Source organism: Salvelinus fontinalis, chromosome 37, assembly GCF_029448725.1.
Source record: "Salvelinus fontinalis isolate EN_2023a chromosome 37, ASM2944872v1, whole genome shotgun sequence".
Lineage (NCBI taxonomy): Eukaryota > Metazoa > Chordata > Actinopteri > Salmoniformes > Salmonidae > Salvelinus > Salvelinus fontinalis.
Genome location: NC_074701.1, coordinates 24,917,752 through 24,937,261, shown reverse-complemented (window position 1 = coordinate 24,937,261; position 19,510 = coordinate 24,917,752). Strand labels below are relative to the sequence as shown.

General features: G+C 41.4%; 1 protein-coding gene across 1 annotated transcript in view; it reads right to left on the bottom strand.

The window, feature by feature from the left end:
* The window catches only part of LOC129836413 (ryanodine receptor 2-like), an 89,700-nt gene extending 76,116 nt beyond the window's left edge, over window positions 1-13,584 (bottom strand). Inside the window, exons 1-17 of the mRNA XM_055902533.1 lie at window positions 13,458-13,584; window positions 10,195-10,314; window positions 9,987-10,091; window positions 9,803-9,877; window positions 9,557-9,635; window positions 9,285-9,397; window positions 8,882-9,013; window positions 8,645-8,760; window positions 8,443-8,517; window positions 8,012-8,168; window positions 7,723-7,887; window positions 7,423-7,544; window positions 7,017-7,200; window positions 6,732-6,867; window positions 6,474-6,569; window positions 6,117-6,235; window positions 5,881-6,014 (exon numbers count right to left, since the gene is read on the bottom strand). Coding sequence (XP_055758508.1) covers window positions 5,881-6,014; window positions 6,117-6,235; window positions 6,474-6,569; window positions 6,732-6,867; window positions 7,017-7,200; window positions 7,423-7,544; window positions 7,723-7,887; window positions 8,012-8,168; window positions 8,443-8,517; window positions 8,645-8,760; window positions 8,882-9,013; window positions 9,285-9,397; window positions 9,557-9,635; window positions 9,803-9,877; window positions 9,987-10,091; window positions 10,195-10,314; window positions 13,458-13,505 — 1,976 coding nt within the window. The 5' untranslated portion in view covers window positions 13,506-13,584. The remainder of the gene's footprint in view (window positions 1-5,880; window positions 6,015-6,116; window positions 6,236-6,473; window positions 6,570-6,731; window positions 6,868-7,016; window positions 7,201-7,422; window positions 7,545-7,722; window positions 7,888-8,011; window positions 8,169-8,442; window positions 8,518-8,644; window positions 8,761-8,881; window positions 9,014-9,284; window positions 9,398-9,556; window positions 9,636-9,802; window positions 9,878-9,986; window positions 10,092-10,194; window positions 10,315-13,457) is intronic.
* Window positions 13,585-19,510: the final 5,926 nt, after the last annotated feature.

Here is a 19,510-nt window from a genome sequence, read left to right as displayed (position 1 = left end):
AAAGCAATCAGATGTGGAGGGCTTAAATAAAAACATGGCAAGATGAAACTAGATAGATTTTTTTATCAGAATGATTTAATGTTGATGTGTAGTGGAATGTGGTAGGCTAGTACTTCTTATTCCTGTATACTGAGCCAGGTCTTTTTGATGATGAAATACAAATAGTTATTTCTTACATTTTAAATGTGATACTGTTGGCCATAAAGCTGTTTAATCACTACCTCAATATCAACTGATTATGACATTACAGTTGATGATGTTAGAAAGAACCATGCCATCACAAGAGAATGAAGATTCTAATTCAGGAGAACATCAGTTGAAACGGCATTCTGTCAGTTCTTTCAACAGAGATCAGAAACCATAAAGATACCTATGTATCCTGATTGTCATAGCCTAGCAATATCCAGTACAGAGCAACAAAGAGTAATAGAGTAAGCTCTCATTCCTAAATATTTAGCGAAACGCTCCATGTTGGTACTGAAAAAGTATTTAACTTGGTACTGAAAAAGTATTTAACTATCAAACACTGGTGTGAAATAATACTAAAATCAGTGTTTCCGCTGCAGTCATTTAGCTGTGGCGCTGCGCCATTGCAAAATCATTGACACCATGGCAAAAAAATATAGAACATTAACTAATATTTTTGCTGAGGCGCTTTGAAGTGGCTACAACAGTCCAAATTGACCTTTCCTCTGCAAACAAAACGAGTAATGAATAAAAGAAATCTGACAACCCCATTGTAGAATAGTTTATCTATTTACCTAGTCAGCTTGTTGTGTGTTCTATGAGAGAAATATTCCTCTCGAGGTGCATTCAAGTTACGAGTGCCATAGGGAGGGAAATATGCATTCTGACAAGCACTCAATGTACAACAATTCTTCTAATCGCGGGAAAACAGCAGTTCTGCTCTCTTCCTGATGGCATTTTCTATTGCCTTAGCCACGTGGTTTCATATTATCATATTGAAATGATCATAAAAATATGATAACTAATTTCAATCAAATGCTCATCTTCTCTGTATATTTGATGGTGAAGGATGTAAGTATGTGGTCACTGGCATTGGTTTTATTGGTATGGTCATCATTACTTTAACGACATCTCTGATATGTGTACCATATAATATCATCATTTTATAACATGGTATTGTTGAATACTCGTTTCTGATTGGCTTGAAGGCATTTTGGAGCGTGCATTATTTCCCTATAACGCACAGTATATTTGCACGGCACAATTCAATGGCTATAGTTCATACATGTTCTATGCTGCTTTTGAAAGCAAAAGTAAAACTGAAAACATTATTGCCATTTGATTGATGGTTAGCTAAACTAGCAGGTCTGTTTGTTTGGTAACCAAGGCAACAACTGTCACTATCTAGAAACTTGTTAGCTACTTCAGTGGATGTTGAACACATTTCTACCTGCAATTGAACACATTGCTAGTGGCAAATGTGTTCAATTATAGCTATGGTATAAAAGGGCTAATCAACTCTGGGCTCTATGCGTTCTCTGGAAAATAATACAACTCCGTGGAAGGTTGGCTCCACTCCACCTCATTCATTATGTTCCAGAGAACGCATAGATTATCCCTTAAATACCATTGTTGATTATCCCTTAAATATTTGTATGACGTGTACACCGCTGCACAGAACTATAGTCATGGTTATCAAACATTATGTCAGAATGACGTCATGAGATTGTTGACAAAGTAACTGTAGAATAAAAGTGTCTATGGCAACACGACCCAGTGCAATATCACAATGTAATTCTAATTTTATAGAGACTAGAAAACATATAAGCAATAGCACTACGAGAGTGAGTGCTCCCTGACGGTTGTAGAAGGTGGACGAGCTGAGAAAGGAGTTGGTGGGACAGGAGGAAAGTGTGACAGAACGAGAGAGGAAGGTAGAGGAAAAGAGACAGAGAGAAGACAGGAGAATGATGGAAATGGAGACTATTGCCGAGATCAGGGAGACAGAGGGCAGAAATGGAGAGAGAGAAACTAAAAAGGGAGAAGAAGATAAAGAGGGAGTTGGGCAGGAAGAGGGATGATCTCCAGAAAGAGATGTAGAGTTCCCTCGATCAAAGGGTACAAGAAGAAAAAAGGAGGTTGGAGATGGAGAAAATGGCAGAGGAGATGAGAGAAGAAGAGGCTGGGACCTCTAGAGAAATAAGTGATGGTGAGAGAGATGGAGGGAGCATCTGAGCCTTGCAGGGATGGAGAAAAAGTAATGAAAATTAAGGAGAGGAGATAGGTGGACCAAGCAAAGCAGGACAACATTTAAGGAGAGGAAGATTGACTGTGCTGTGGGAGCATAAAGAGCAGAGAGAAGAAGCAGGGGAGCGGTGAAAATATAAAGAGCTGTGGGAGTGACAGAGACGTTGCTCGTGAATCTGCCTTTGAGAGCTCAGAAGATAAAGAGCAGTCAAGTGTTGAAATGGAAAACGAGAATATCAAGGGAAAGGGAAAATCTTCACCAGGTGGTTTCCTAAGTAATGGTGAATTGACAGAAACAGAGGGGTGGTGAGAAGGAATAAAAAAATATATATATACACTGCTCAAAAAAATAAAGGGAACACTAAAATAACACATCCTAGATCTGAATGAATGAAATATTCTTATGAAATACTTTTTTCTTTACATAGTTGAATGTGCTGACAACAAAATCAGTAGTGTGTGTGGCCTCCACGTGCCTGTATGACCTCCCTACAACGCCTGGGCATGCTCCTGATGAGGTGGCGGATGGTCTCCTGAGGGATCTCCTCCCAGACCTGGACTAAAGCATCCGCCAACTCCTGGACAGTCTGTGGTGCAACGTGGCGTTGGTGGATGGAGCGAGACATGATGTCCCAGATGTGCTCAATTGGATTCAGGTCTGGGGAACGGGCGGGCCAGTCCATAGCATCAATGCCTTCCTCTTGCAGGAACTGCTGACACACTCCAGCCACATGAGGTCTAGCATTGTCTTGCATTAGGAGGAACCCAGGGCCAACCGCACCAGCATATGGTCTCACAAGGGGTCTGAGGATCTCATCTCGGTACCTAATGGCAGTCAGGCTACCTCTGGCGAGCACATGGAGGGCTGTGCGGCGCCCCAAAGAAATGCCACCCCACACCATGACTGACCCACCGCCAAACCGGTCATGCTGGAGGATGTCGCAGGCAGCAGAACGTTCTCCACGGCATCTCCAGACTCTGTCACATGTGCTCAGTGTGAACCTGCTTTCATCTGTGAAGAGCACAGGGCGCCAGTGGCGAATTTGCCAATCTTGGTGTTCTTTGGCAAATGCCAAACGTCCTGCACGGTGTTGGGCTGTAAGCACAACCCCCACCTGTGGACGTCGGGCCCTCATACCACCCTCATGGAGTCTGTTTCTGACCGTTTGAGCAGACTCATGCACATTTGTGGCCTGCTGGAGTTCATTTTGCAGGGCTCTGTTAGTGCTCCACCTGCTCCTCCTTGCACAAAGGCGGAGGTAGCGGTCCTGCTGTTGGGTTGTTGCCCTCCTACGGCCTCCTCCACGTCTCCTGATGTACTGGCCTGTCTCCTGGTAGCGCCTCCATGCTCTGGACACTACGCTGAAAGACACAGCAAACCTTCTTGCCACAGCTCGCATTGATGTGCCATCCTGGATGAGCTGCACTACCTGAGCCACTTGTGTGGGTTGTAGACTCCGTCTCATGCTACCACTAGAGTGAAAGCACCGCCAGCATTCAAAAGTGACCAAAACATCAGCCAGGAAGCATAGGAACTGAGAAGTGGTCTGTGGTCACCACCTGCAGAACCACTCCTTTATTGGGGGTGTCTTGCTAATTGCCTATAATTTCCACCTTTTGTCTATTCCATTTGCACAACAGCATGTGAAATTAAATGTCAATCAGTGTTGCTTCCTAAGTGTGATCGACTTGGAGTTACATTGTGTTGTTTAAGTGTTCCCTTTATTTTTTTGAGCAGTGTATATATTTTAAAATATAAAGTAGTTTACTACCACAAAAACATCCCTTATCATTTCTGAATTATAAATGGTTAATCAACAGAATGTCATGATTTGGGTTCACTAACTCCATAAATCATTGACAGCTGAGATCCTGTCAAATTACTAGTCACAATTTACATGTAACGAACTAAGGTGTTTTGGTGACACTTTCACAGAAGCTGTTTTTCTTTTAAATAACAGTGGCAATATTTGGGAATAAAATGTACAGTTGAAGTCAGAAGTTTACATACACTTAGGTTGGAGTCATTAAAACTCATTTTTCAACCACTCCAAAAATATCTTGTTAACAAACTATAGTTTAGGCAAGTCGGTTAGGACATCCACTTTGTGCATGACACAAGTAATTTTTCCAACAATTGTTTACAGACAGATTATATTTCATTTATAATTCACAGTATCACAATTCAAGTGGGTCAGAAGTTTACACGCACTAAGTTGACTGTGCCTTTAAACAGCTTGGAAAATTACAGATAATTGTCATGGCTTTAGAAGCTTCTGATAGGGTAATTTACATAATTTGAGTCAATTGGAGGTGTACCTGTGGATGTATTTCAAGGCCTACCTTCAAACTCAGTGCGTCTTTGCTTGACATCATGGGAAAATCATGGGAAAATCCAACAATACCTCAGAAGAAAAATTGTAGACCTCCACAAGACTGGTTCATCCTTGGGAAAAAATTCCAAACAACTGAAGATACCACGTTCATCTGTACAAACAAAGTACGCAAGTATAAACACCATGGGACCACGCAGCCGTCATACCGCTCATGAAGGAGAAGCGTTCTGTCTCCTAGAGATGAACGTACTTTGGTGCGAAACGTGCAAATCAATCCCAAAAGAACAGCAAAGGACATCGTGAAGATGCTGGAAAAAAACAGGTACAAAAGTATCTATATCCACAGTAAAACGAGTCCTATATCGACATAACCTGAAAGGCCGCTCAGCAAGGAAGAAGCCACTGCTCCAAAACCGCCATAAAAAAGCCAGACTACGGTTTGCAACTGTACATGAGGACAAAGATCGTACCTTTTGGAGAAATGTCCTCTGGTCTGATGAAACAAAAATAGAACTGTTTAGCCATAATGACCAGCGTTGTGTTTGGAGGAAAAAGGGGGATGCTTGCAAGACGAAGAACACCATCCCAACCGTGAAGCACGGAGGTGGCAGCATCATGTTGTGGGGGTGCTTTGTTGCAGGAGGGACTGATGCACTTTACAAAATAGATGGCATCATGAGGCAGGAAAATGATGTGGATATATTGAAGCAACATCTCAAGACATCAGTCGGAAAGTTAAAGCTTGGTCACAAATGGGTCTTCCAAATGGACAATGACCCCAAGCATACTTCCAAAGTTGTGGCAAAATGGCTTAAGGATAACAAAGTCAAGGTATTGGAGTGGCCATTACAAAGCCCTGACCTTAATCCTATAGAACATTTGTGGGCAGAACTGAAAAAGCGTGTGCGAGCAAGGAGGCCTACAAACCTGACTCATTTAAACCAGCTCTGTCAGGAGGAATGGGCCACAATTCTTATTGTGGGAAGGCTACCCAAAACATTTGACTCAAGTTAAACAATTTAAAGGCAATGGTACCAAATACTAATTGAGTGTATGTAAACTTCTGACCCACTGGGAATGTGATGAAAGAAATAAAAGCTGAGATAAATCATTCTCTCTACTATTTTTCTGAGATTTCACATTCTTAAAATAAAGTGGTGATCCTAACTGACCTAAGACATGGCATTTTTACTAGGATTAAATGTCAGGAATTGTGAAAAACTGAGTTTAAATGTATTTGGCTAGGTGTATGTAAACTTCTGACTTCAACTGTATGTATTAACGAATGGAAATGTCAGTGTGAGTCAGAGGGTGGATAATGGTTGTGTACCTGGTGACCTGGTTGACGAGACGAGTCTGGAGAAGCAGGTCTCGCTCTGGTAGCAGGTTATCACAGATCAGATGCTGGTTGGAACGCACTGCCATACCATGACACACACAGAGAGAACATAGCACATCCAGGACCTGGGATAAAACCATACACAGGTTAATATGTCAAGAAATCAGGTTAATATTTCAATAAAACACAATTATTTAACAGAGAAAAGGTACTGAGAGTGTACGTACCTTATGGTTCCGCCCATGCTTATCCAGTAGAGAGATGATGGATTTAATGTGTCCTTCCCTTATAAAGTTGAGAGTCTCAGGACTCTCAACAAGGACACAGTGTAAAACCTCCAGGACACCTACACAACAGACACAACTTAGTCGCAGCATCTACATGTAAAATCTAATGTGTGTCACCCCTTTACGGAAAAACCACATGTATTTCACGTGATCACATGTGAAGTGTTCCAAAAACACATGTTTTCAAGTGAAATCATGTGATTTTCCACATGTGAAATCATGGGGTTTTTCTGAAAGGGACCATTCTTGTCCTAAGAGGTCATGGGTAAAAGTAGAACCCCAAAATGATGCACTTACCAGTGGAGGCCTCCAGTCCCTCCAGCCTGCTCACCAGCCAGTCCAGGGAGCCTGAGAACTGGGCACAGTTCCTGCGATTTCCCCTGATAAGAGCAGCTGGAGGGGAATAGAAATCAAAGGATGAAACTAAGTATGACTTTTTACTTGTAGATCTATACAGATTTCCCATGCATCATTTTTATAGTCAGTCGAATGTGGGGTAGTAGTGCATGAAGTTCTTATACACAGAGTATTTAATGCTGAGTGGGTCATTCTCACCCAGTAGTTCATAGAAGGAGTTGAGGATGTTCTCCCAGTCATCTCCTGCCTCCTTCCCAGCAGCTGCAGCAAAATGAGAGGCACTGCTGTATAGGTGTAAACGGTCAATACAGTCAAGAACTAAACCGATGACCCCCTGAAAGAGAAAGAGATATCAAGAGATAAAATAGCACATTTCCGAACAAAAACATCCTTGAACCATACAGATGCAGAAAACGTATTTTGTCATGCCACTTCTGGGGACAATAGATTCAAGGGCCCCAAGGCTAAAGAAATCACTATTACCTCCTCTTGAAATAGATTCTGTCTGTTCTTCAGAGCTCGCACACTGTTCTGCCTAGCCTCATGTCCTAGCCCCTCCCCAGGTGGCTGGAGGTAGCCAATCAGATCCTGCAAACTTAGGGCCACTGTCTCTAGTGGCAGGTTTAAGGAGGGGGTGTTCGCTCGCTGACTGAGACCATCAAGTCTCCTAAAAACAAGAGAGGAGATTGAGAGAAGATAGAACATTTCCAAGATTTTCCAAGACTTTTTGTCCAGGCCTTGCTAGTACGAGCCCAAATGTCCACAAACTACACAATGGCTCCATCATTTACACTCTGCACTCTCAACCAATCACACTGTTACCTCAGCTAAATCCCTCACTTGGGGAACCCAGTTAGCCAGGTTCCTAGAGGGCTGTGTGATGGCCTACCTGATGAAGCCTGTGAAGAGGAGGACGGTGCTGCGGATGAGTCTGGCCGTGTGGGACTCCTCCCACTGAGAACGGGACAGGCTCAGACCGTCATCCATGTGACCCTCACTGTGCATAATGGCCTGGGGAAAAGGTCGTAGGACAATGTGACAATAAAACACAATACAGTACAAATTTAACAGAAAAAAAGTAAACAACTAAAAGCTACGCATATGTCCAAGCAATGACTCAAATACTGAGTAAGCCTACAGTGTGATGAAGTTCAGCAGAAATGAGTACTGGAAAAATACATTATGTTACCTTGCGCTGCACTGCTCCCAAGCGGGCACACTTGGCATCAATGGCTTGATAGGTGAGCCACAGACCAGAGTCCACATGCTGGACGTAGCACATGGAGTCTCCATACTTGATCTCTGAGGCACCCATACCATCAATGTCCTTCTTTGGGCCACATTCTAGCTTCTCCTAAAGAGTGATGTGGAAATGTAATTCTGATCACCATCAACAATTGACATCGCTGGTTATCAGATTTGGTCTATGTATTTGGGGTAGGCAAAAAAAACAATGAATTTGGCATTTGACCTCAGACCTTGGAGGGTCGGAAGCAGAAGGATGTGGACTTCACGTCAGCCCTCTCCCTGTCCACCAGGTGAAGGCCTCTCTCCTCGGTCAGACTCAGGTACCTCCCTGTGGTGACATGGCGGAGCCGGAATGGCTGACCCCAGCGTGTGTGGCTACTACTCCAGCTGTTGGAAATAGTTGTTATGCTCAGTCAGTTAGAGCTCAGTCAGTATGCAGTAAGTGCATGGAGCTATGGCAGCAGCGGTAAGGAGAGGGAGGAATGCTGTCCTCACTCAAATCCTATAATTATTTTTGCCTCATCTTACCGTTACCACTCTACCTGACCAAATACAAGTGAGCGTATCTTTAACGACCACAGATACACATGCCTGCATCTTATGGGGTGGATTTGGAAAATCAGTGTATGAAGGGTATGGGAAAAAGATGTGAGAGACTTACCCAACACGCAGGATCTCGAGCCTCCAGAGAGAGCGGGCATGACTGGAGACTGCTCCACCCTCGTAGTGCACCACCCTAAGGACATGAGAGAGAGCAAGAGAATGAGCGATGAGAGAGCACAGGCTTGCATGAATGAATGATTGGGAGCATTTAAATAATCAAAATGCTTGGTCGTGTGTATGGGTGTGACTCTGGGACTTACTTGCGTAACTCCTCCCCCTGGTCTGTAGATGGGACAGTCAGACATTCGTCTGTGTGTCCATGCAGCAGCCTCAACGTGTCCCCTCCCTTCAGATACCCTACGATTAGCACACAAAGGAAAGTCAAGGATTTACAATCAAGAAACAACACGTAATAATGTCCAATATACAGTACACTCCCAAAATGGCAGGGTTGTAATGTGCATTTAGGTTGTGTTCTCTGTATTGACAGAAAGAGGCAACCTGCCTTGAGCAACTCCACTCCCAGAACAGATGGGGGCGACCCTCCAGAGGGTCTGCTGGAAGGCTGCGTCCACAATGAGGCTGCCACTCTCACTCGTATTGTCTATCGCACTCCCATAGGACAAATGCTGCAGGGAAACAACCAAGACAAGAGCCTTAACAAGATCATGACAGTTATGGAGAATCAAGAGAGATCAGGATTTACAAGGATTTCACATAATGGAAACCGTTTCTAAATAAACCATCCATAAAGTGCCTGCTATTTTTCTGGGGTCTATTTCAGACACTATTGAAGTTTATTCAAACATTAGCACGTTAGCTATTTATCTCCTCTTTGAAGGGTACCTGCCTTGTCTGCCATCTCATTATATCTCTACATGCACTTCTCTGGTCACTCACCAGGTATCTCTCAGATGACACACTGACCAGGATGAGGTCGTCCCCGACACGGACCTTCTCCCCCTCTGACCTCTGCTTGGATGCAGGGTGAATGGTCCACCAGCATGCCTCACCTGGACACACAGGTAATTTGTATGGAATGTGGTTGATTGCCAGAACAAAGGGCATACTACTCATAGGCCTACTGAATTGATATCTAAACATCATCAAAACAAGCACTTTCTGATGTTCCACCAAGCACTGGAACACATCTTTAAAATGATGTGAAATACCTGTTTTATCATCCTGCAGACCAACATCAAACGCTAGCTTATCTGTCGAAGACTGGGATGTGGACAAACAGCAAAGATACTGAAGAAGAAGAAAACGTAGAAAGGTCCAGTTAAACCTTGAACAACCCCTTATGACTGGAATAAACGGCATAATCAAACACACAGGTTTCCTCATGGGATTTACTCAAACAAAATGAAAAGTCTTAGTTCTCCAGACAGATACTGTGATTGGTTGAGAAAGCTCACCATCCTGCTGTAGGAGTGTATGAGCAGTACAGCATGACCGTAGAGGAGGGTGCGATGACCACCTCCCTGACCAGCCTGCACAACACAACATAACTACAGCTCTTATTAGAACACAACCATGAACCATGACTTCACAGAAATCCATTATAGTTAGGCTAGAATGAGACCCAAGCTGTTAGCTCACCCCTGCTGCTTGGTCCTCCCTGTTAGCCAGCATCTCCTGCAGAGCTCTGACAGACAGACACTGGGCCAGCACAAAGGAACACACCGACAGGTCTGGAGGAACATTCTGGGGAACACAGTGCACATACTCCTGATTAATCAGACTCTTATCAATCCTCTGATCTGGCATTCTCTGATTCCAAAGAACATGCTGTGGGATGAAGCTATACCTTGCAGTTGGAGGTGGACTCCAGACAGCAGAGTCTGCAGCCAAAGCCCTCTGCAGCCAGGCACAGTTTCAGATGCTCCTGTTGGGATGTGAAGATGCACTGCAGCACCACCTCATCATTCTGACAGAGGCAGGGGCACATAGTATACCACATTGATGTTAATAAATATTGTGAGCTAGTTGTTTTCATCTGAAAAACATTCAATGAAACTGACAGAAATAATTTCATGCTGTAAAATGAATTTAGACAGTACTTCAACAATGTATAACAGTGAGTGGTTAACTCCTTTTTAAAGTGCACTCGAAGGGAATCAGGTCACAGCCATATAAGGAGAGCTGAGAGACTGTGGAGAGAGGAGGGACTAGCAGCCAGACTGGAACACCTCTCAGTGCCCAGGGCATGATGCCACCACTGAGGTGTCACTGTTGAATGACTCCTGCCTCACACTCCATTCCACCCTACTATCAGCAACCTCTGGACTTTATCAGTCCCGCTGCACAGTAGAACCACTTAGGGACCTAACTGAATAAGGAATAGGTCTCAGAGCTGGCTGAGGTCAAGAATGCCATTTCCACTCAGGCCATAAATAAAAAAAGGTCAATATCCCATAAGCTTTCAAAGGGTCTGAATTGGATCCTGACCTCAATCATGCATTGCAGAGTCAGTCAGGTCAGGGCAGAGAGGCTAACATGGCCCGTCACAAGTTCTTTACGAACAGAGATAACGGCCACAGCCAAATCAGTTTTCCCCATATTAATTTAACAGCAGCGGGCCACCACTTCTAAATTATTGCCACCACTCCAAAAAACATTGTAAAAAAATATAATAGTTGGTCAAATGTCTTCAGTGTAAACTTAAATGACTAAAACCAGAAATACAGTATTCCCACCCCTGAGTCAATAATTTGTTGAAGCACCTTTGGCAGCGATTACATCTGTGAGTTTTTCTGGGTAAGTCTCTTAGAGCTTTCCCACACCTGGATTGCGCAACATTTGCCCATTTATTATTTTCTAAATTCTTCAAGCTCTGTCAAATTGGTTGTTGACCATTGCTAGACAACCATTTTCTTGTCTTGCCACAGATTTTCAAGTCGATTTAAGTCAAAACTGTAACTCAGACACTCAGGAACATTCACTGTCTTCTTGGTAAGCAACTCCAATGTAGATTTGGCCTTGTGTTTCAGGTTACTGTCCTGCTTAAAGGTGAATTCATTTCCCAGTGTCTGGTGGAAAGAAGACTGAACCAGGTTTTCCTCTAGGATTTTGCTGTTGCTTAGCTCCATTCCATTTATTTTTTATCCTGAAAAACTCCCCAACAATTACAAGCATACGCAGCTAACACTATGCTTGAAATTATGGAGAGTGGTACTCAGTAATCTGTTGTATTGGATTTGCCCCAAACATATAACTTTGTATTCAGGGCAAAAAGTGAATTGCATTCCCACATTTTTTGCATTATAACTTTAGTGCCTTGTTGCAAACAGGATGCATGTTTTGCAATATTTTTATTCTGTACAGGCTTCCTTCTTTTCACTCTGTCAATTAGGTTAATATTGTGGTGTAACTACAATGTTGTTGATCCATCCTCAGTTTTCTTCTATCACAGTCATTTTCAAGTCACCATTGGCCTCATGGTGAAATCCCTGAGCAGTTTCCTTCCTCTCCGGCAACTATGTTAGGAAGGACGCCTGTCTCTTTGTGGTGACTGGGTGTATTGATAGTCCATTCAAATTGTAATTAATAACTTCACCCTGCTCAAAGGTGTATTCAATGTCTGCCTTTTTTATTTGTACCCATCTACCAATAGGTGCCCTTCTTTGCGAGGCACTGGAAAACCTCCCTGGTCTTTGTGGTTGAATCTTTGTTTGAAATTCACTGCTCGACTGGAAGACGTTACAGATAATTGTAGATGTGGGGTACAGAGATGAGGGAGTAATTAAAAAATCATGTTAAACACTATTACTGCACAGGGAGTGAATCCATGTAACTTATTATGTGACTTGTTAAGCACATTTTAATGATGAACTTATTTAGGCTTGCCATAACAAAGGGGTGAATACTTATTGACTCAAGACATTTCAGCTTTTCATTTTTAATGAATTTGTACAAATTTATAAAAACATAATTCAACTTTGACATTATGGGGTATTGTGTAGGCCAGTGACAAAAAATCTCCATTTAATCTATTTTAAATTCAGGCTGTAACACAACAAAATGTGTAAAAAGTCAAGGGGTTGGAATACTTTGAAGGCACTGAAAGAACACCGCGTAAGCCATGACAAAATGTGTAGAATTGCAGGAAATTAGCTTTAAACTGCACATGTTCTTTCAGCCCCTTGGCAAATGTTCTCTCAACTGTGCCACCACTGCTGAAAAAAATCATAGGGGAAACACTGAAAATGAACTGCATAAAGTTACTTAGTTTCAGAAACTTTTAGTATGGTCTGAGAGACCATAATGCCTGAACCAGTACCTGTCACCACGGCCCTCACCAGTCAACCGAAGCATGTGACTGTCCCACACAGCATCAACCAGCACTCCACTAGTGACATGTCTTTATCAGAGAGCTGAGATACCAAGCCCTGAGAGGACTCACAACCACAGAGAATGATAGGCCTCCATCATTCTCTGTGGTTGAAAATACAGTTAAAAATAGAACAAATGCTTAAGCTCAATTTACTGTAGCCCAAGTAGTTGCACAGAAAAAATAAATAAACAAATATATTTCTACAAAAATAGGTTAATGAGTTTGAATTTGGAGTAAAGGTTAGCAATTAATTTGTCAGTGACAAAAAATAAAAATAAATGGTTGTTGTTATTCGCTCAAATGAGAGGAGAGCAATAGAGAGAGTAACAATTCTGTAACTCTTGTTTCATTAGCAAACAAAACATGTCATGGTAGCCAACACACAGTTAGTTTTAAAGACAAGTAATGGCCATTCAATACAGCCTAGTAACTTTCAAATAGACAAAAAATTAACAGTTTCTACTCTAAACTCTATCATGAAAACAAAGGTTTGGCTTTTCTTATTTGTTTAAGAAGTTTTCAAACAAGTGAGTGACCGTGGGAAAAAGTTAACAAGTAAAAAAGCATGTAACGTTACACCTGACAATTGTGGCCGAATGTACCAGTGATTATTATACACCTGTAAATGATTCAATTTCTGGCTACCGTATCGATGCCCTGCATAACCCAACCTTCTTCCAATTTTGCCGCAAATGCCACCACCAAAGTTAAATACTCCGTAGCATTAGCCTACTTACCGTACGTAGAAATTGGATTTCATCTTCGCTTTCTCCTGATTCAGCCATGTCCGAATATGTAAAGCAGTTCACTGTCTGTAGAAGGCCTAGTTGAAAAATAATCTGTGAGATTGACCAACACTCATTGGATGGCGCTTTATCATTTTTGACCCAGCGCGCGCTTGGCAGGTAAAAATAGGCTACAGTCTACCATTGTCCACGACCACGCACATGCGACGACCAACCTGCGCAATTCCGTGCATTAAAAGCGCAATCTGCTAAATTTACTGTTGCTCAATAGTTTGGCCACCCACATCTCTCATTGTCAAGGCGCACAATATCTCACAGGCAGCCAATAGAGGTGATAGGACAGGTAGCCCTATATATATACCACATGAGGCAAGACGATTTATTGAATAGTGCAGAGTAGGCCTAATGAATAAGACTTGCCACAGCAAGAGTTCCCACTTTAAACATTGTAAAAATGATTTATTGTTATCAGTAGCAACCCTTCCTTCAGGGTGACCTCACCTGTTTGAGCCCCACCGTTGTTTTTTGTTGTGGCCTGTTTTGCATGTTATTTTTGAATTAATACATGTCACATATCAGTTTGCAAACAATGTAAACAAAACAAAAATACAAAAAACTTTTGAGTTAATAAAGTCGCATACAAATATGGTCTCGTTTTTGCTTTCTTGAGTTAAGCAGCTTCAAAATGCAGGTGTTCCAGCCTAGCTCAGTGCTTTCTGTGGTGGTGGGGCAACCAGCAGAAAAAACAGTGTAAGAGTTGGTAATGTTCTCTAGTTGCTCAGTGATTGGCTCAGTGTTCTGTCACTCATGGGGACACTACGTCACCGCAAAATCTACGGGGAGAGCTCAACAGCATTCTTACACCTTGCCCAAACCGGCTGCGCGCGTGCGCCATCGTGCGCTATCGTGCATAAATGTATTTCCCCCCCCACACCAAACGCGATCACGACACGCAGGTTAAAATATCAAAACAAACTCTGAACCAATGACATTAATTTGGGGACAGGTCAAAAAGCATTAAACATGTATGGTAATTTAGCTAGTTAGCTTGCACTTGCTAGCTAACGTTAATTTGTCCTATTTAGCTAGCTTGCTGTTGCTAGCTAATTTGTCCTGGGATATAAACATTGAGTTGTTATTTTACCTGAAATGCACAAGGATCTCTACTCCGACAATTAATCCACACATAATACGGCCAACCGAATAATTTCTAGTCATCTCTCCTCCTTCCAGGCTTTTTCATCGTTTAAATTATATGGGGATCGCATCTAAACTTTCATTGTATTACCACGACTACCGGCAAAACAGTCTTTCTATCACCCACGTGGGTATAACCAATGAGGAGATGGCACGTGGGTACCTGCTTCTATAAACCAATGAGGAGATGGCACGTGGGTACCTGCTTCTATAAACCAATGAGGAGATGGCACGTGGGTACCTACTTCTATAAACCACTGAGGAGAAGCGAGAGGCAGGACTTGCAGCGCGATCTGCGTCAGAAATAGGAATGAGTTCTATTTTAGCACTCGTTGGCGCGCGCGAGCAGTGTGGGAGCAATAATTGAATAACATGGATTTCTAAATTTATTTTGCGACGCTCGCGCACGCGACGTGTCCGGTCTGGTCAGCATGTTACATAGGTATTCCTTTTGTCCAGGTGGGCGATGGCAATGTGGAGTGCAATAGAGATTACGTCATCTCTTGTTCTGTTGTGGTGGTATACGAATTGGAGGGGGTCCAGGGTGTCTGGGATGATGGTGTTGATGTGAACCATGACCAGCCTTTCAAATAATTTCATAGCTATAAACATGTGCTACGGGCGATACCCTGCAAGCAATAATGAGTCGTTGCAACGTCCCTGGCACATCACAAAATGGTTGCCTAAAGACGTTATGTCATGGTCCCCTAGAAGTTTTGTCTAGTTACTGATTGGTCCCAGAGGACTTTTTTGGACATTTTGGGGATGTTGTGTCAATGTCCTCTGTAGGTTTTGTTTAGTTCACCAGGTGACATACTTGTAAAAATGTAGTAAAATGGATTTCAGTTTCCCTGCATTAAAATCACCGGCCATGAGAAATGCGACCTCTGAATGTACATTTTCTTGTTTGCTTATGGTCCTATAAAGCTCTTTGAGTGTGGTCTTAGTGCCAGCATCAGTTTGTAGTGTTAAACAGACAGCTATGAAAAATATAGATGAAAAGTCTCATGGTAAATAGTATGGTCTGCAGCTTATTAGGACGTATTCTAAATCAGGTAAGCAAAAACTTTAAACTTCCTTATAAACATTAGAGATCACACACCAGCTGTTGTTAACAAAGAGACACGCCCCTCCTCCCTTCGTCTTACCAGAGTCTTCCATTCGGTCTTGACAATGCATAGCAAAACCAGCGAGACATCGTCACAACTGATTAGCTCAAACGCATTAAGAAGGAAAGAAATTCCACAAATTATCTTTTAACAAGGCACACCTGTTAATTGAAATGCATTCCAGGTAACTACATCATGAAGCTGGTTGAGAGAACGCCAAGAGTGTGCAAAGCTGTCATAAAGGCAAAGGGTGGCTACTTTGAAGAATCTCAAATATAAGATATATTTAGATTTGTTTTACACTTTTTTGGTTACTACATAATTATGTATATGTTATTTCATAGTTCTGATGTATTCACTACTATTCTACAATGTAGACAATAGTCAAAATAAAGAAAACCCCTTGAATTAGTAGGTGTGTCCAAACTTTTGACTGGTATATTCATTTCCTCGATCAGCCACAAGAAACATAATATATTACAGTTTTTCAGGTCCCGTTGATAGGATAGCCTCGAACAGGAGCTCATCCAGTTTGTTCTCCAGTGATTGCACATTCCCCAATAGAACAGAGAGCAATGGCCATCTAACGCTAACGCTGGGTAGTTCTGACTGTGTGAAAAACTGATAGTGAATATTTTGAAGCCAATAATACTTGCTAGCTACAGAATTAATTGCACAATCACTGTCTAATTAATGTGCCACCAGTCAAGAACAGAAAGAAAGAGGGCACAAGAGTTTTATTCAAAGAAGTTCAAATGACTGTAAGTAAGGTTCTTGGAAACTGCCTGCACATCACTCCTGGCAAACTATCTAGATAATTTGAGTGCTTTAAAGGTCTTTAACTTCATCACAGTAATTATGGGTCATGAAGGTGTGTTCCATGTGTTAAGACTTTGTTAGTTGCTATCATGAACAGACAAACAGGCAGAGAGGGAGAGAGAGAGAGCCCACAAACCAACAGGCATGATAGTGAGAAGTGCCTCTCCAAACCCATAGAGTTCATAGAATGATGATTTGTCATAGTATGAATCAATCGGAATTATCATATATCAGTGCCACCAGGATTCTGCGATTCTGCGATCTCAATGCGAGGGCTTGCAAATTTTTACCAATTTTACACTATTTCTGCATAAAACAGTCAAATCATCTCAATATTATTGCACAAAACTGACCCATCACCGCAGTACAAAAATAATGGTTCAATCATATATGGTTCAATCAAGCCACACGTCAACAAACTATTTCCCTCGTCAGCACATTTTCGCAACAATTGGATAAAATCATTGCATATTGCCATGCAAAATTTCAGAATTGCAGCAGCAAAATCAAGCATTTCTGCCCGCAAATATAACAAAAATCCCTGCAAAATCCCGGAGGGACTGATATATAATCTCTGATGAAATGATTGCAGCATAAGTCTGGAGGATGTATTGCATGCATGCAGAGGCAGCCATGATGATATTTTATTTGGGATAATTGTGTCAGTTTGACCTTTAAAAATAAAAAGTTGAATAATTTAACTGTGTATGTTGCTGGTTATTATTACAGAATAATTAGTGTATTATAATTAGAAATGTATACGTTAAGTTTCAAACCATACAGTAAGTAGAGAAGCAGTAATACTGTAACAATCTGACATAGGGGAAGTGAGAAAAATACTAGGAAATTAATCAGCAGCAGAGAAAGAGTACAAATGGGTTGTTATTGAATATATCCACATTAACAGTGGATATTCAGTATTCAGTACAGTATGAATGGCCATGGCAATGAAACTGTACCAGAGTAAGTGCCCCTTTTCTAATTCCTTTTGATTAAATGTGTAGTACTCTGAGTGTAGTTGTTTGTGATGAAATATGTGATCTAACTGCCCAACACTCCAAAAATTATAAGGTTACATTTTTACATTTTAGTCATTTAGCAGAGCTTACATTAGTGGATTCAACTTAAGATAGTTAGGTGAGACACCAAGGTTGATATAGTAGTCTGTCAAAGTAATCAGACCAGATATTTTCATATATTTAACTTTAACTATATATTTCACTGCTTCACTTGAGTAAAACATTTTAAACTTCTTCAACTAACACAAAAATACTTTTAAAGAGCTGAAGCAAGTCACAATATTTTACTTAATGTAAACTTACATTTCTAGTCATTCAGATTGCATTTGTGTGCTCAATACTAAAGGAGAAAAAAAATGTATTCCAAAGAAAGACACTTGGGCTCAGTGTGACGTTGCAAATAACCTGTAGCGAAATAAATTGGACCAAACATGACATATCGTACCATACATCTGTCTGTTCCCGGCCTTCTCATCTGAAGAGCTGAAACCAATTAACTGATTTAAATACTCCTCTTTGTCAGAAAGCATGTGCTTGTGGAATATAGGCCTACTATCCCCATACACTGTATAAACATGTGGCGTCAGGTAACTAGACCACGTTATCACAATTTTTGTCCTACCCCAATGGGCACACAATGATTGAATCAATGTTGTTTTCATGTAATTTCAATGAAATTACGTTGAATCAACGTGGAATAGACGTTGAATTGATGTCTGTGCCTAGTGGGACATTGCCATGTTGGCACAAAAGTACTCAAAAAATAAATATGTGTCTTACAAAGTAAACACCCCATCGCAACACGACAATGTATACGCTTATTCATAAACTACTACCTGCACTCCACTGGGTGCATGCACACATAAGCAACATACCCCTCCCCTGGGAAACATAGACAAGATACAGGTAAGAAAAGTTTTTCTTGATTACTTTATTGACAACAAAAATTTCTCAAAAGGCAGGAAGATATTGACAACAATTTTAATGAGCTACAGGAAATATGTCTGAGATATTAATATGTTAACAACTGTCGCTGTACGCGACATTCGCATCAATAAACGCTGAAGAAAATGTTTTTCAGTGTGGGTCACATATTTTTATAGTTAATGTCTAACTGTATTTAGCAACATTAAATAGTTTGTATGTAGCGGAAATGGTGCACCACTACACAGATGATGATGGCCCTCTTTGGGCTCATAATCACACTCATACAGTATTTTGTATTTTGTATTTATTATGGATCACCATTAGCTGCTGCCAAGGCAGCTACTCTTCCTGGGGTCCGTAAAAAATTAAGGCAGTTAAACAATTTAAAATACATTACAATACATTCATTACAGAATTCACAACACACTAAGTGTGTGCCCTCAGGCCCATACTCCACTACCACATAAATCTAGGCCTAGATTGATTTGCATAGCATACAGTAGCTCCTACCTACAGGAATGCTACCATTGACAGCCCTTGCCCTGCCAATCTTATCAAATGTAGGACATATTCACATCGGATTTTACAGACAATTTTTATTTGATTATACAGATGTAGGATCTTAATTTGAGCCAGTCTGCTACAGCAGGAAAACAATCCTGCAGCAAAAGGAAATGTGATTTATTATGTGGATTACAATGAATTGACATTTCTGTAGGGGTTGATACATCTTTCGTAGGTAAAAATCAAGTCTCAAATGTCAAAGTGGAAGCTTATTTAAACTTTTAAACTTTTGACATTTCCTGCATCACAGGAAAGTTATCCTGCAACTGGGTGATCAAATTAAGATCCTACATCTGTATTCATATGTTTGAATTGTGAATTTAATTTTCAGTTTCTTATACCAGTAGCCTACTTTAATCAACTGTAAGAAACGGAAATATGGCTTTTACAGTCTAGGCCTACAAAAAGT